Source organism: Lissotriton helveticus, chromosome 8 (assembly GCF_964261635.1).
Source record: "Lissotriton helveticus chromosome 8, aLisHel1.1, whole genome shotgun sequence".
Classification (NCBI taxonomy): domain Eukaryota; kingdom Metazoa; phylum Chordata; class Amphibia; order Caudata; family Salamandridae; genus Lissotriton; species Lissotriton helveticus.
In genome coordinates this window covers 1604208237-1604225253 of record NC_136069.1, presented here as the reverse complement: position 1 = coordinate 1604225253, position 17017 = coordinate 1604208237, and the positions used below count along the sequence as shown (strand labels likewise).

At 45.6% G+C, this 17017-nt stretch overlaps 1 protein-coding gene across 9 annotated transcripts in view; it reads right to left on the bottom strand.

Moving 5' to 3' along the window:
* Positions 1 to 17017, bottom strand: part of STIM1 (stromal interaction molecule 1) — a 508846-nt gene that overhangs the window by 282782 nt on the left and 209047 nt on the right. For 6 of the 9 annotated variants that reach the window (XM_078658666.1, XM_078658662.1, XM_078658665.1 and 3 more), the window contains exon 2: positions 15885 to 15983. The exons of the other annotated variants lie outside the window; for them this stretch is intronic. In XM_078658666.1, the coding sequence (XP_078514792.1) occupies positions 15885 to 15983 (99 nt within the window). The remainder of the gene's footprint in view (positions 1 to 15884; positions 15984 to 17017) is intronic. 9 annotated transcript variants of the gene reach the window in all.

Below are 17017 nucleotides of genomic sequence, written 5' to 3'. Positions count from 1 at the left end.
GTTACAAAGGCTTGTTGACTTCTTTCCAAGAAGATCTTCGGGCTCCACGTAGCCCCAACCTCGTGCCCCTCCAGTGACCAGAATCTTCAGCCACACCGCATCGTATGCCTCGTGGCTTGCATCTTTTGGTGAGCTGCTTGATGTCCTCTCGCGACTCCAGTGCCTCCTGACTGTGGGTCCACTTGAGGGTCTCCATTGTTTCTTTTGGGCTCCCCTGATTGTTCGGGCCTGCCCTGACTCCCCTGCTCTTGGTGAGTCCCCTGGACCTTGCTGGTCCCGGCGTTGCGCTTTCTTCCATTCCTACGTTGGTTGCAATTGCAAAGGCTTGTTGGTGCTCCTGCCAGCTACCTAACCCTCAGCACTCAACATCTTTCGTGGGACAGCTCGTGAAAGGATCCTGGTCATCCTAAGCATCGCCTGGTACTCACAGCTGCAGGGTCAAGGTCATTGTCATCCATCCTGCAACACTCGACATCGGAGGGCATTTACCTTCTAAGTCTCCGGGTAACTCCTGAGTGACACTCTGTCCTCTCTGCTTGCAGGTACCTCTCATCTAGAATCCACCTTTGGATTCCATCAGCAGTAGTTTCCTGAAGTACTCCATTGGGTTTGACGACTGTTTCCTGCACCACTTCACACACATGCACCCGGCTTCCCTGGTGTAGGTAACATGGGTACTAGGGTATCCACAAATGGGGTGGCTCTCCAACCTTCTGTCTTCCACGGGGTTTCTTCAGGGTCCACTGGGAAGGGTCTTTAATCTGTAAAAATCCAACCGCGACTTACACCTAGAGTTGTACGGAGCATGCGGTTGTGTTCCCACACTGCACACGCTCTCCGTGGGGTCCCTATCTACTCACCTTGGGTGATTCCTTGGGGTCCCAGCAACTCTACGTCCTTTCGACCTGGTCTTGACCAGAGTCGTGGTTCTTGTACCTCTTTCTTAGTATATGGTTTGGTACCTCCCCAGGCCACTGTTTATTTGGTGTTATTTACTGTGTTTCTTTGCTAAAGTATTGTGTGCATTGTGTACATCTCTGGGTAGGAGATATTTCTGTGTGTTAAAGAGTATTACATAATAAATACATATTTTTATAACTACTTGTGTGTAGTTTTTTTTTCACTTAATCTATAGTATAAGAGTGCATTCCGGTAAAACAAGCTGCTTTACACTCGTTCTTGAGTAAGCCTAAAGGCTGCTCTCCACAGCTACAACTTAGAGAACTTTCTAAGGTTGTCTAAGACATCTTAAATCACCATAAGGGTTGTCTGGACTGGTGCAAGGTGTCCACTTACATAAGTGTACATCATTTACCAGGCCAGCTTCTCACAACAGCCCTTCACAATACAAGCACTAAAACCGGTAAAATTGGTCAATGTGATCCAGTCCGACAACAGGACAAAATCTTTACAGCCCCAGGTTTTCCATTTAAAAATAAATGTTTTACGGATAATTCGAGCAGATAAAGGCTACAACTCCCAGAATGCAATGATTTGCCAAATACTGCAGGGATGGAAAAAGGGTGGCATGCTGATACAGAATGGCCTTGTAACAGTTAGAGTAGAGGATAAAGGAACTTCAAAAGGAACTCCTGCATCTTCAGGCCACAAATAATGTGGTCACCAGTCTAGACAGGACACATCATTCACCTCTGAACTATCAACCTTTAATTTCTTCTTCCTAAAAAAATTCCCAAGAGGAGGAGAGGTCACCATGACTATCTCCATACAGTCCTCAGCAGTGAAAGCTCAGGCAAATAAAGCCATTCTCTTATTTCCATTAGCTTTTGCAGCGGTGTCCTTCAGAGAAGTCGGTTTGCTAGCTGAAGTCAAGAGTTCACTTGGATCTCCATCGCATTCTTGATCTCCACTTGTTGACAGATTTTATAGGATGCTCCATGTCATGCACAAGTCTCTCACCCGGTCTGCTGCTTATCACATGCAATGTGTGCAATGGACATCAAGTGTGGTGGTACCCTGCAAGTGCCTACAGAGTAGACACAGAACAAAAGGCCTACCAGACGTGACAGGTCAGGAGTTACCTTGAACCCCTTTCCCTACATTATAGCAACATTGACGCTTCAATCGTGACCCAAACACAACCAGATGATGACAAAAGGTTCATCAGCGGAGTTCATCAGCGGGGAAAATTTGGGAAATAGAGACCATCTACAAGTTAGGAATTACTTGAGACTATATTTCTAAGATGGGGCACATTACAGGCATGGGTAGGTCAAGGTAAGCTATAGATTTGTTTGAATGTTTTTCTCTACATCCGCATCCTTGCCCGCTTTTAAGTTCACAACTTGTTTCAGAAAATGCGGAGGCAGATGCATTAAATGCACAAAAGCATTTGTTCTGCTCAAGTAAGGTGGAATAATACATTTTGAAACTGTGAATTGAAAACGAACTTGTACAACAACTGTATTAGCTAAAAGGTAAATCAAATATCTATGTAGCAAATTTGCAAATAGAGAACTCAAAAAAATATTTTCTGTCCAAGGGGATAGTATGTAGAACTAACCTACCTACATACAAATATTGGAAACATAACTTTAGCTGTAAAATATACATATAAATATTTGAGAATTGTAATCCTTAGAACCAATTCGGACTGCAGTCCGATTGATTACAAGACAGCAAATATTAATGCTGGAAACTCACCAAGTCTTATATACAACACACAAGGCCAGGTTCAGGGTTTGCGGCATGGAAGATGCAAGATTTAGGTTTAGACAAAGCACCAAGGCTAGGTAAAGGAGCGTGGTTAGTGTCAGGCTTAGTTAGGTACAGCTTTAGGCTTAAGGATGGCATTAGACTGGATTTGGGGTTTATTCGCTCGTTGGCTTGGGGTCAGAGTACAGAGTAAGATCTAGTTCTAGGATTAGCATTCGGCAAAGCTCTAGCAATGGACATAAGGCCAACGGCGGGCATAGTACCAGGTCCAGCTTTAGGTTTCGTAATTGTATTAATTACGAGTCGCTCGGAATGAATGTTCTTAAGACTGACACCGGCTCATTACATTTCAAATTTCCCACTCTTATGTATCCCGGGATCACTGTTTTAGGATTATTAAAAAGTAACCATTTCTACTCGTGTTTTTAACCACTCAAAGCTCCCTACATTCCACTTGCATCATCATAGTTTTAAGGCCTGGTTTCCACGGATGGAACTGTGACCCAGACCCTCAAGGGAAGGGAAGTGCTTCCCTCCTGGACAGCGTAGGAGCTTCATAGCCGAGACTCCTTAGACGAGCATTCAGCATCCACAGGCGTAAAACTCGCCCCACACATGCTCCTGTGGGCATAAGGCCAGAAAGGGACCACAGAATACCTGGATGTACTGATAGAGGTTGTAAAGGTAACTGATGCTGAAACACAGTACTGCCACAAATGGGAGGAAAGCCACCTAGGTCAGTCAGTCAGTAATACTTTATTCGGTTAGAAATATAACCATAAAAGCTTAAAACATGATATTACATTTACATAAAAATAAAATTACAAAGATTTCATATATTTCAAATGCAAAAACCCAATTCCCCTGTCACAAACTCTGCAAAACATTCATGCTAATGGATTGACACAGTATAAGAACGAAAAGAATAAATATAATTCATAACGGGTTGGGATCTACATGTTAATAATGTCAGTGTCTATACAATTTAATCCATCTGGGTTAAACCAGAGAGTAAGTGAAAATGATTAGAAGTGGGGATGATGTAACCACTCGAAGCGAGGGCACTTCTGCTCGTCAAACAATTGCTCTCAGGTCTTTGACTTGGTAATGGAACATATGATGTTCTAGGGTAGAAATCGCTTAGGCCCCAGATAGATATAGGGCCATCCCCTATTTGTGGCTTCCGTGATTGGAGATGTGGGACGACGTGTTTATTTCTAAATTTTACCAGTACCAAATCACCAGCTATATCTTTTAACAAAGGTCCTAACCAGCCCACCGTTCTAACACTTTGTATACTTCCATCTATGTTGGGAGGGAGAGGTCTATTTTTAGTTAACCAAAAGACAACCTTATTCCTAAGGTCCTGTTGTCTTTCGTTTTTCCCCTTTGTAAGTTCCGGTACTCCCGAGAGGACACACACAAAGGGAGCAGCCTCCGGTGGCAAGTGTAAATGATTGGTTTTAGGTGCGTTATTGCCATAATTGGCAGCTGTCCCCTTGTGTGATATAGAATCTTTGTTTGGCCCTGCTCTAGGGTAAGCACTCCGTGCTACTGCGGCTGCTTTCGGGGTATTTGAAGATGTTATGTGAGGGGTTACTGATTGTTTATGGGGGATTTTACTTAGTGCGGTGTTTTTAGGCACTTCTATGGGGGCTGGAAACTGTAGTTGAAAGGGACCTGCCAAACTTTTTATATATGACGAGTTGGCCTTAATCGCTTCAACACCCGTGAGCCTTTCCCCTAAGGTATTCATTTTTTCCATCAGCGGGGATATTATTGATTTGATCATGATTTCGATCTGGGCCAATAAAGTAGCCTGAGTGGGTACTTTAAGGGTGGCAGTGTTGGAAAGTGGGGAACTTGGATTTGGTTTTTGTATCTTTGCATGTTTCCCCCAATTGTTTAACCCTGTCTCTCTTCCTTTTAGCAGAAAAGCTCTGAGGGGACAGTGTAGATTGGGAATTTACTTTTGTTCGTACTAAAAGGGGAGTACCCTGCAAACTTTCAGTTGGTTGGAGTGATCTAGTGAACTGGGGACTAGTGGTTACTGTAGGGCAGGTCGAAGCACTAGTTTGCATACTTCCTAAATCAACACGAGCGTACTTGGATTTACAAAGTTTGTTTAACTCCTCCAGCGGTGATGAATCTAGAGCTGCTTTTTCTGGCTGGGAAGAAGAACATGTGTTGGAAGAACTACCCATGTCCATGCATCGTTCTATACTCTCAGGGTCGCTGGTAATGGGGGAGGTCACCCTCTAAGTAATTGTCCATAGTTCCCTGACTAGTCACTCTGGGTAGAAGAGTTTTTAGTGACCCCCTTGCAGGTCATGACTTAACTGTTTTGTGTGGATTTAAAGGGGCACCAACCACCAGGAATTTGGTCAAGTGTCACGATGTGGTTGCACTTAGGAGGGACCTGTAGGACACAGAACGCTGGTTATCTTTACCTTCCTGTGCCAAGGGGGGTGTCCCGACCCGGCCTCCTCTGGCCTTAGATGGCCGCTGATGGCCCCGCCCTTGTCCCGGGCTTAGCCCGGCGCCGCCCGCGCACGTCCCGCAGGCCGGAAATGAGGCGTTGAATATATCCTCGCCGGTGTCCAGGGGGTGGGGCTGCCGGTCCGCTGCTCGCAGCCTCCTGGGACAGGTAGCCCTGCTGCGTCCCCCCAAACTACAACTGCTGGCAGGGTCGATGCGTCTCCTGCGAAGCGGGAGGCGCGAGAAGTATTTCAAGTTCCCCGGTGTCCAAGGGGTGGGGCTGCCGGTCCGCTGCTCGCAGCCTCCTGGGACAGGTAGTCCTGCTGCGTCCCCCGCTCTCCCCAAACAACAACTGCTGGCAGGGTCGATGCGTCTCCCGCGAAGCGGGAGGCGCGAGAAGTATTTCAAGTTCCCCGGTGTCCAGGGGGTGGGGCTGCCGGTCCGCTGCTCGCAGCCTCCTGGGACAGGTAGTCCTGCTGCGTCCCCCGCTCTCCACAAACAACAACTGCTGGCAGGGTCGATGCGTCTCCCCTAGCCACCTAGGTCAACATACGCACAAAGGTGGATATCCTAAGGGTGTGCTACCAAAAGCCAAATACCTACATAAAAGATGCAACGACAAGAAGAGCTGCCCTAACAACAAGGGGATTCGGTAAAAAATGTCAAAAGGGCCCTTGATTTAAGTGTTCGCCAATCCAGGAAGACTAGGAGCATGCGCCTCTGCACGAGTATCTTGTGGGTGGAGCCTTCGTCATGGATATGGAAGAGATACTAAACCCCTTCTCTTACAAGGCGACAGCAGACACTCTACCATGCACATACTTGGGAGGCACAGTGCATGCGTTGCATTTTAGACTGCAGCCAACAACACACGCACACAGGGACTTGCATCACTCAATTTGTTACATTCTCCTGGCCAGAGATCATGAACCTGCTGCACATCCTCTTCCACGGATGCACGTGGCAGAGAGTAATGAGATCATCGTCGCTTAATCCTCTTAACACGTGTGTAGGGAGAGGTGTGGCGCCGCGGCCAGGGCGACTGACGCTGGAATCTGGGGACCACGGTTCGATCCCCGGCTCCGGCGGCAGGTTAGCCCAGCACCATGTGACTCTGGGCAATAGCTCGCTTAATCTTCCCGACGGCCCCCAGCGCCTAGAGACCCTTACGGGTGATTGTGCGCTTTACAAATGTGGACTTTTTGTACAGCGCAGTCACCCAGGGGCATCTTGGTGCTGAAAAACGGATGTTTATTTTTACCCAACTCAATGGTACTCATTTTACCGACCTCAGAAGGATGAAAGGCTGAGTGGACCCGCCGGGATGTAAACCTGTGGCCAGAAGGTCAAACACAGACCCCTACAGTGGACGCATTAGTGCACAAAGGCCCCAGACCCCGCTTTTGTCTTCACATGTCCATGCCCTGCCACTGTGCGCAATGCCACCATGGTGGTCGTGAACCACAGGTGCTTAGAGGCTCGTGCAAGGTTTGCACAAGCATCACACTACCCCTAGCAGGTGCAAAACGGCAACGCTTCCTACGGTCTTTGTGATTCCAACCTTTGCACCATTAGTTGCCAGCTCTGCGCTGAAAACATTGGCAATGTTTGGAGAAAATATTCGCTATGAATCCAAAGAGGAGTCTGTTTAATGATCTTAGCACTTGCAATCCAGCTACACTGCACACGTCTTCTTTATCCGCAGAGACTGAGCAACATCTGCCTCTTGGCCTCAGACAAGGGAGGACAGAACACTTAGGTTTAAGATTTATTCAAATGACACTCACAACACTGTGAAATGTACTCATAAGAGTAGACCGGAAAGTAGCAGAATCTCCCTCGGAGGTTCTGAATGAGAAGCATGTATGTACCTTTGTAGTAGCACCCAGACCTGTGCATCGCCAAGGACACATCAAGAGAAGACTAGAGTGTGGAAAATAAAGTTTGTATTCATGAACTTTCTTCTTTGTGGCAACAAAACATATCCAATGTTTTGCAGCACAAGGCAAGCTTTAAAAATGATGAAAACGTGCTCACCGAGGTGTATCATGTATAAACAGCAAGCGTTGGCTTGAATCATGTTGAACACGTCATGGGTCAGGTGTCATCCTTAGGTGAGGGTGGTCAAATTATGAAAAATGTGTAGGTGAGGGAGGTGCGTCATGCTAAGAATTAACACAATTTAAAGAGGAGCTGGACTTTCAGATGTGATCTAAAGCTGGGTGGTAAAGCCAGTCTTCATACCTTTAGGTGACCTACCCGCCAGGAGGGAAGGGAGGCTTTTATGTGAACCAAAGGATTAACTGATATGTTGTCCTTGAACTCAAACTACCAATAATATAAGGCTGTCTCTCTGCCTCAAGAGAGAAAGGGTGCACTTCCAGAATAGACTCCACCTCTGCACGTAGTGTGAATAAGGAAAATTAATTCTGTTTTATATACCACCCTCAACCACTCCACTAATGTCATGCTTCATCATCAGGTTCAGCCTGATCCTAAAAGCAAGGGTGGATCAACCGTATTCCAGGTTGCTCTTTTTGTATTATGGTGCCTGGGAGAAGTTACATGTACATAAAAATCCCTTATCCACTCCCAAGGAATCCCTTTATTTTCAGGGTGGATGGGAAAGTATTAATAAATTAAATAGGAACAAGAGTATTAGGGGCAGGATAGTCCACACAAAAACACGGAAGACGGCTACGGAAGACAGAATGCACTGTGGACCCTTCCTCCAGTATCAGTCGCTAGTTTAGCCCTGAAGCGCACCCTTTCCCTCGCAGGCAGAGAGGGACACCCGTATGTTACTGGGCAGGACTAGAACACCACAGGAAGAAACCACAGAGGATGAGGAGCACTAACTTGGGAGGTGGTGAGACACGCCAGAGGGAGTGAGCAGAACAGATAAAGGGATGGAGATTATTTGGGAAGGATACTGGTGGGTCGCGTCGGGCGGGACAGACTATGGGTAGGGTTTATCGTGAACTGATCTGAGAAGAGCTAGATCGACAGGAACAGGCAGGGCACACTGTGGTAAGCCATAAACAAATGAGGTGGACACTGGCCTGGACGGACAGGTGGCGGCAGGACACAATGAAGGTGGGGCGCACCCAGAATGAAGTGGTGGAGACTGTTTTGAAGTGGGTGGGGTCGATTCAGGGGGCCCAGTAGGAAGGAGACAGGAAGGGGTACGGCTCGCCATATCGAGAGGTCAGTGAATCGTGAGAGAGTAGCTACACAGTAGTAGGTGGAATGAAAGGGCCTGGTAGGACATTAGGGAGGAAATGGAAACATGAAATAAAGGAGCTTGTGACGAGACTGCTGGAGACAGGACAGGAAGGGCAAGTATTGCAGGAATGGGGAAATGAATGAGATAGAAATTAATACATTTTTATTCACTTTACATTTATTTATAGAGTTTTATAAAGCTCAAACAAAACCCAAGGGAATCAGAGCACTGTGCAAAGCGGAACTGCCATCTCGTTACATCACAAACAACAACCCATAAGATATATTCAAAGGAAAACAAAATGTACACTTTCCAGACCACCCCGGAAGTGTAAACGATGAGCAAAGCGGATATAGCAGTATGTATATAGCACACGGGCCTCCTCTATCCAACCCTTCCTGAGTGTCTGTGTCCGACTGAACAAGTAAGACCCTGCATTGAAGATCTTATGGAAGGAATCTGTTAAATAAGATCAGTTTGACTTCTTTCTTGAAGGCCAAGGTTGAAGGGTTTTCGCGCATCTCTGGAGGGCGAGAGTTCCCACCCAGAACAGAAGGTGTGTGCACATAAATAGAACAAGATGCTGATAGAGTCACGTTTCCTTTTGGCTCATGCATCAATGGGCTGAGGACCACCATTTCTCCTGTCAGGATATCAATCGCAGTCGATAGCCCCCTCCGTAGAACTGCCTCAACACTAACCCAAGGATGCAGGACAGTAATGTGACCCTAACACTGAGAACTCGGAGTGAGAGATTGGATTTGTTCAGGTATGTGATCCCGGTTGAGGCATTCCGAGGATGCGGCTGAGTCTTAAGTGTGCTGGTCCGTGGCCAGGAACTCTTCTGAGTAATCATGGAAGATGCAAAACAGAGCCAAGATGTAACCTAGACCTACTGGTGCAGCAATAAGGCCGCCCGCCAACCGATGAGGCAACCGTAGCTATATGTGCCTTGAACTTTCAGGTTATTTCAAGAACACGGACGAATGCAGACCTTCACTTCCTACCAACTTAGACCAAACAGTATCACACTACTGAGTGCAAGAGGAGGCCCGGATTTATTTATTTACTTTTTGAGTGCTATATGGGGCGCACTACAGCCGATGGATGTATAGGGCATTGCATAAGAATAGCTGCAATACGTAGGGACTTTACAACATTTTGCATACAACAATGTTTAAGGTTATAAGTTACAAACAAATTTATCATTTAGTCCGTTCAGGTGGCAATGACCAGATAGTCTTGGGGGCTGAAAATTATTAGATTAGTCCAGAAACTGTAGGAAGCAGTTATCCAGACGGGCCATTACGCCTGGATGCCTTGTAGCCACTGTCAGACCAGACCAGATAGAGCAGACACCAATGCTGCCGGGAGCAAGGTGAACTAAAAGGTGATCCAGGGAAATCGCATCTTCTAACTTGAAAGTTCTGGCTCTACTCGCCAAATAAAGCTGGTAATATATTATTTGTTACTGGTAGCTACCAGTGTAGTGTTTGGATCCTCCAGGTGCCTGAAGTAGGTGGGGAGCCATGTTCCCTTTCAACGTGGTAGCTGCCATTCTCGCCAGTATTGTGCCTGAAGCGAGCTGCAGTGTAATTTTTTTCAGCTGTTTGTAATGCGGCACTATGGCCTGCAGGAGACGGGGCGAGGCCAGTGCGTTCCAGTGGTATGACTCCACAGTGGGACTGAGATATGGACATGTCCGTTAAAGGTGCTGGCCACAGAACCTAAAAAACAGTAGCTCAGTCATGACCTGAGCTAACTGCTCTGTCCATCCACGGCCGTTATACTCACTGCTACCACCTCTGGGGTTCCTATGCCCCGAAGGCAGCGAAGACAAAGCAGCCATGCCTGCAGGTGAACACCCTCAATTTGTGGCGTCTGGACTTGTCAGAAAATCAGGGTGTGGTCCGGTAAGGTGATTGCTGGAGGCAGAGGTGCTTTCAGAGATGAGCTGATGGAGGAGGCCGATGGAGCAAATTTTAGTCCTCAATTCCAGAGAATGGAATAGAGTTTGGAGAACCTTTGTGGTGAGATTTTCTCAAAGCATCTGCCTTAGCATTTACCCATTCGGAGTTAAACAGCATTTCTTCTTTTTTCTAGCCACCCCCTTCAACAGCTATTAGTTGTATAAAACAAGCTGCAGGCAGACACATTCAAGCAGGCACCACTCTGAATTTACTAGGGAGAGAAGGGCTTCCTCGGGCTCTACAAACATTCAGGGATCCAAAGATGTAACTGCATTGCCAGTTCGAGGGAAGAGTTTGATCTAAACTCTGCAATGTTGGATTTCTTCAATTGCACGCTGCCCCATTTCACGACACGAGAAAAAGCTGGAGTGGCACTAAAATCTCGAAAGCGAGTTAAAGTTCAGAGGTGTTTTCCGATCTCCCTGGTCCTAACTGGTGACCCCTGAGCAGATGATGCACTTGCACTCTACTGCATCTCTGAAGACACTACTCAACTAGGCAACAGAATTACGTCTTCAGGGACTTTTCAAGGCAGTTTTGGTAGATTGCACAACAGTCAGTAGATGACTTGGTAAGAAGCAGAGGTATCCCGATCACTCATCTCCGGTAAAAGCCAGAGTACAATCACAGGTCGAAGACAAACATAGGCTCGAAAGCCAGCCACTGTGCTTGGCCACAGGTACCCAGCACAGAATCTCCACATGCGCATGAGGGTACCCATGATCCGACTCTTCTATGGAACTACATCATCACAAGACCGAGGAACGAGTAAAGGAACAGAGAGAACTAACGAATACCAACAGGGTATTAAATCTGAGTGTGATAACGAAGCACAAACGTCAAACAAACTGGCATAAATAAAAGTTTACAATTATGACTACTAAAACAAATGGATTCCCTTTGCTATATTCCAGGAGCCGCGGCAGACATCACGGGCAGTGACCGACATGCATACTCAGAGTGTGGACTTACCTGCACGTGCCACAGAAATGATTCACAGAAAGAATAGACCATGTATCTATTCAATCACGATGCTATACACGCTTATCACAAGAACTTTTACCAAAAACCCGCCATGGAATGAGTAACAGAGGTGACAAATGTGGTTCAATGAAACCAGAGAGAAGGAGGGTCAAAGAGAAACTACTTTCACTCTGTTCTTTTCCTCTAAATTCCAGTCACCCAGAGATACGATCAAGGAAAGAAATTCTTGTTCATCAATTTACAGCTTGCACGTTAATTCTCCCAATCCTCATTAAATTGCTCCCCCCACAAGACACTCTATGGTAGCGGTTGTAAATAACCACTCTCCCGGGTCCACAAGAAGACCACTGTAGCACTGCAACATCTCCCCTGGAAGTCTTTCTTCATCTCAATTCAGGACTTATTTAATAACTATGGTTCAAGAAACCATGAAACCGAGGAAGTTTATTTAGGTGGTAAAGGTTGCCCAGTTGGGCTCCTCTTGCTTCATTTCTCAAAGCAGCACAAATGGAAACCGACTTCTTGCTATACTTCATCTATCTTTTCCTAAAGTTGGGCTGTCACCCCTTACCCATTTCCTCTTCTTGAACACTGAGATAAATACATTCTATTACAGGCGTCAACTCACACATCCCAGCGTCACAACCAGGGCACAAGGGTACACCCGCGTAGACGTAATTTTCAGACACCGGGACAGATTCTGCAGCGCCTGCAAGTAGTCGGCTTTCGTTCGGTGCAGCAACGTGCAGGTGAGGGGGCTTGTTACTTGAAATTTCAGCTGGGCCCAAAACAAAGGCAGAATATATGGGGCCATCAGACCTCCTTTGTTGGAGTATCCTGGCTGGGAGCTATCTGGGGTCTCACGGCTTGTTAGTACTGCACAAGTACTTAAGAGAGGCATGCTTTGACTGTTTTTTAGTCCCTGTATTTTTGAGGTAAGCTTGCACTGTAAGAATGTCAGATGTGTTGGTCTGTCTCTGTATTTACACAAATAATTTGAAATGTCAACGCCTCGTCAGTGGTAGTAACCGCTATATATAAATACAATTGCAAACGCCACTATTTTGTTTTATTTCTTTTATACCAATGCTCATCCCAATGCAGGGTCTCACGGCGCTTTACATCACACAAACAGATTTTGCATTGCCAATAAATCATGTGTGTGTGAATCAATGTACAGGATGTGTACACAAGACAGTGAGCATTACAAGGTGTAGGAGTCACATGTCCTTCATAGCGCAGTGTGCTATATTAGAAGGATTACAACTTATGAACTGCATGTAACAAAAAGATCTGCGTTTAAAAGCAGTTACCCACTTACCCATCTACATAAAATAAACATTTGATACCTGCGTGTTATATGATGTGCTTTGCAGGGGACATATTAATTCTCCATGCTACTTTGATTCAAAACTTGGACTGGACAAAACACAGATCTCTCCAGCAAATACGTTAACCTCCAGAGTTATCTTACCATTATTATTATTCCTTGAGAGTGACTGGGCACACAAAGATCTCTACAGCAGGAGCATTTATCCCATAAGATATTTTAAAATGCAGAATTTGCGACCAATTAAGCAGAACTAATTTACTGCCATCTTGCTTTGCTCCTTGTAGACAATTTTTGTGGCAGAGTTTAAAAAAATGAATGTTTAAGTTGAGGCCCACATGAGGGTTGTGTCACTTTTTTTGGCACAACCCCGACCCAAAATCTCATTTGTTAAATATCGAACTGAATTTACATTTTCTCATAATAGACCTGCTATATATATGTGCAAGGTCTTAAGATCTGATGTCACTTCTTGGGATGTCACTTCAAGTGAGGTCATGGGTTGTGGGGCCACTTCCTGTGTGATGTCACATGCCGAAGTGTCATGCGCTATGATGTCACACGGCCATGATGTCACTTGTATACTGCAATAACTTTTTTTGGGAGGGGGACTTGTTTCCTGCACACATGCAAAATCAACAGTGAAGGCTCTCAACCATGCACACTCATGCGCATTCACAATTAAAGTACCATAATGCACAGCTGTCTGTGACAACTCCCAGCAAATTTTAACTCGATTGGAGTTGCCATACAACTGCTCAAATTTTCCCCTGTATCAGGGAAGCTCTCCGTTGGGAGTATTTTTAGGTCTCGTCCTTTTCCATTGCGAAGCAATGGGAAATGGGGGAGAATTCATGTGCTGCATCGGATAGTCAAACCACCACTTTTGTCCGTGGCGTTTTCTTCGAGTGCACGTACAGGCACGCGCATTTGGCCCATACACTTTCATGGCCATCTGTTCCTGTTCCTAATGGCCCTCCCCCAGCACAGAGCGCGCATCGCGGCCGCACAGCACATCAAAGGGCTTCTCCCAGCGTGTGCTGTGCGGCTTCTCCTCCCCTAATTATGTGGCCGGCCGTACTTGTGTTTCCTGGCCGCTTCCCGGCCGCTCTTGTATTTAATTAGCATCTTCTTTTGTAACGAGCTCTTTGAAACTTTTGTGTAATGTTTGCGCTATATAAAATCGCATTAAATAAAGTCTACACTCCCACCCGTTCATCTCCCTCCTTCCCCCACCAGTCCGTGCCCGCTTTTGGAGCTTCTTTTTTCATTAACCCCTTCGACGCTCATGACGAGCCCAGCTCGTCATGGAGTTTCCATTGACTTCAATGGAAATTACATGGGAAGCCATAAAACACCTTAGCATCCAAGTGGTTAAATAAAGTCTACACTCCCACCCGTTCATCTCCCTCCTTCCCCCACCAGTCCGTGCCCGCTTTTGGAGCTTCTTTTGTAAAGCGCTCTGAAACTTTTGGGTAATACCAGCTTTTCAATTTTAATAAATGCTTGTATCGTGTCTACATATCAGTTTGCCATTTTCCTCAAATCACACGTACTGCTGCTGCACATGGAATGATTCTCTGTGCATCACATCTACCCCTAATGTATGCTATGGCAAACAAAATATGCCTGAAATTACAAACATTACTCCACGGCCAACATTATATCACAGTTTGGCAGTGAGCAATCACCTTCCACACATACACATGCACGTTTTAATTAGGTTCCTCGTCTGACAATAAAATGCTTTTGTACAGCGCTGAGTACTACAATTCTGCCACCTCTAATCACTGCCCACATCAGGTGGTATAGTTACTTAATTGATAGCTAGTTATTTTACTGACCTCAGAAGGATAGATGGCGTTGTCGACAGCCTGAGATTACAACTTATGACTTTGAGTACTTTCACAGATGTCAGAGTGAGCATTTTATTCACTAAGTTACCTTTACAGCATTGCCACATTTTTAATATAACTCTATTTCTGATGCACGTCAGCAATATTGTATAGTTTGCTGTGACGGTGGACTTTTTGTTACTTTCCCCAATCTTATGTTTCATGAAGAAATGGTGTAAGTCTTCTTTTATACAAAGTTCACGTATTTCTAATGTGAAATACAAAACTGGCAACCTGCTTAAAACAAGCATTTGCAATGCAATAGGTCTCGCAATTACGTGAGTTTGAGCTGTTGCCATTGTATGACAATGCTTTTTATTTTTGTTTTGGTTTTTCAAACATAAATAAAAGGCATGTTATTTACATCGGCAGTAGCTTAAACTCGCGTAAATGCGAGACCTATTGCATTGCAAATGCTTGTTTAATCAAGCAGGCTACCGGTTACCACATAGCTTCAAAGCACTGTGTACTACTATCAAGGACATTAGGGAGTCCATGGTCCTCAAAGGCCGAACCCAGTCTGTGCACCCCAGAAGAGAATGCAGCCCCGAGCTACTCCATTTGGGAGCCTAGGATCGGTTGCATCAAATATTAAATGTAAGGTTTATACGGCTGCTCATCTACACCACCTTGGTACCCAGCACTGGACAGCTCCAACTGGGCGTGAAAGCAGAAGCTTCCCCTGCTAAGACCAGAACTCAACTACACCACCGCATGAAGAGAGCTCTTGTTATCCAGCCCTGGAGAGCTCCAACTGGGGATGAACACAGAAACTTCCCCAGCTAAGACCAGAACTCAACTACACCACAGTGTGAGGAGCTCTTGGTATCCAGCCCCGGAGAGCTCCAACTGGGGGTGAACGCAGAAGCTTCCCCTTCTAAGACCAGAACTCATGACATGCAAAAGAGAAACATCTTACTGAGAGCTGTGGCTCTACACTTCTCTGAATGCTATTCTGTGTGGTAGAGGTTACAAGACCTGAGCAATCACACTATCTGCATTACACAGACAACCCTAACGCCACATCAAGAAGTGCAGGCCAACATGCAGTCCACCACACGGGGAAGCAGGTACCAAGAAGATCTCATGCAAACATGGGGAGCATACTTCTTCACACAACCAACGGTGAGGGTTTAACGACAACACAAAAGATAAATTAGAGAGACATCTAGGAAACCCGTATGGAGGAAACATGTAGTGATGGTGCCAAGCCTCACACCAAATACACACATGCACACAGCAGAAATGTGGAAAGGGATGGTGGACGAAAGAAGAAACAAGCAAAAGGGCAAGGGTGGAAGGGAGAGCAAGAGGACAGTACACACCTTGTAGGAGAAAAAGAGGATCGCCCACCCATACATTTCCGGGGAACCCCAGGTGAGCCATCTGACTTGGGGGTTCGACTTTTTCATATTGGAGAAGGACTAGAAAGAAGGAAGAAAATATAGCATATTAAAAGATTAGCTACAGCAAGATCAGTGCCTATAAATTCCCCCACCTTAAACAGTTCTTGCGGTATGAATCGAATATCCACTGACTAACACTTAAGAGGAATGCCAGGTGGGGGCTGTTACAGCAACCTACAACTCTACAAACAGGAGTAGGTATGGGCCTCCGTCCAGAAGATTGCATGTATAAACTTCTCTTTTGAGTGGTATGGTCTGAAAAGTTGAAAATAGCAACATTAAACATTGAAACCCCCACCCCCCCACTGAGTTACAAAGAACTAATTCCAGAAGTATCCGCTGTATTAGTCACTTCTTACCGAAACACATTATGCTGCATGTGATAACCCAATCATACAAAGCAGTACTATTGCTTTATGTTGTGTGTTAGTGTCTCAGGTACCACCATCCTAAGAGAGTTGGAGCTCACATTTATCACTTGACCACCAGATTTTCTAATCACTAAACTCTCCAAATCCGCAGTCACAAGCGGGTAAAGAATATACAGAGGGGTGCCTGAGAGTAGGAGTTATGGCTGTGTGTTTAGTGTCAGAGCTTTCTGTCAGAGCCGATGAAATAGTTACATTGTATTTAGTTTTATCATAAGCATATGCCACAGAAAATTAAATAAGGGAAAAAGAAAAAGAACACAGGCTGTCACCAACAAGTGTGGGTCATATAATTGCAATAAAAAGAACTGAGAATCAAGATTAGTGTTCAGGCTGTACCTAAAAACAAGCAGGCCAGGGACATGGTGAATGGCTCTAGGGAGGAAGGTATAGAGTGAGGGTTCATACGCAGTGGCACTTTTATTACAATTTTTCAGACTGGAAGCTGGAGCACTTCAAATTTTGCATTCAAATACTTGCAGTGAAAATTGACAATCACGTGGACCTTTTGTTTATTTTGCAGACTCTGGTGTTTCACTATAGGACTGGTTATAGACAGCCAGGTGTTTTGACCACCTCATGACCTTTCTTTGAACATGCTCAGGCAAAGCCAATAGGTTTTGC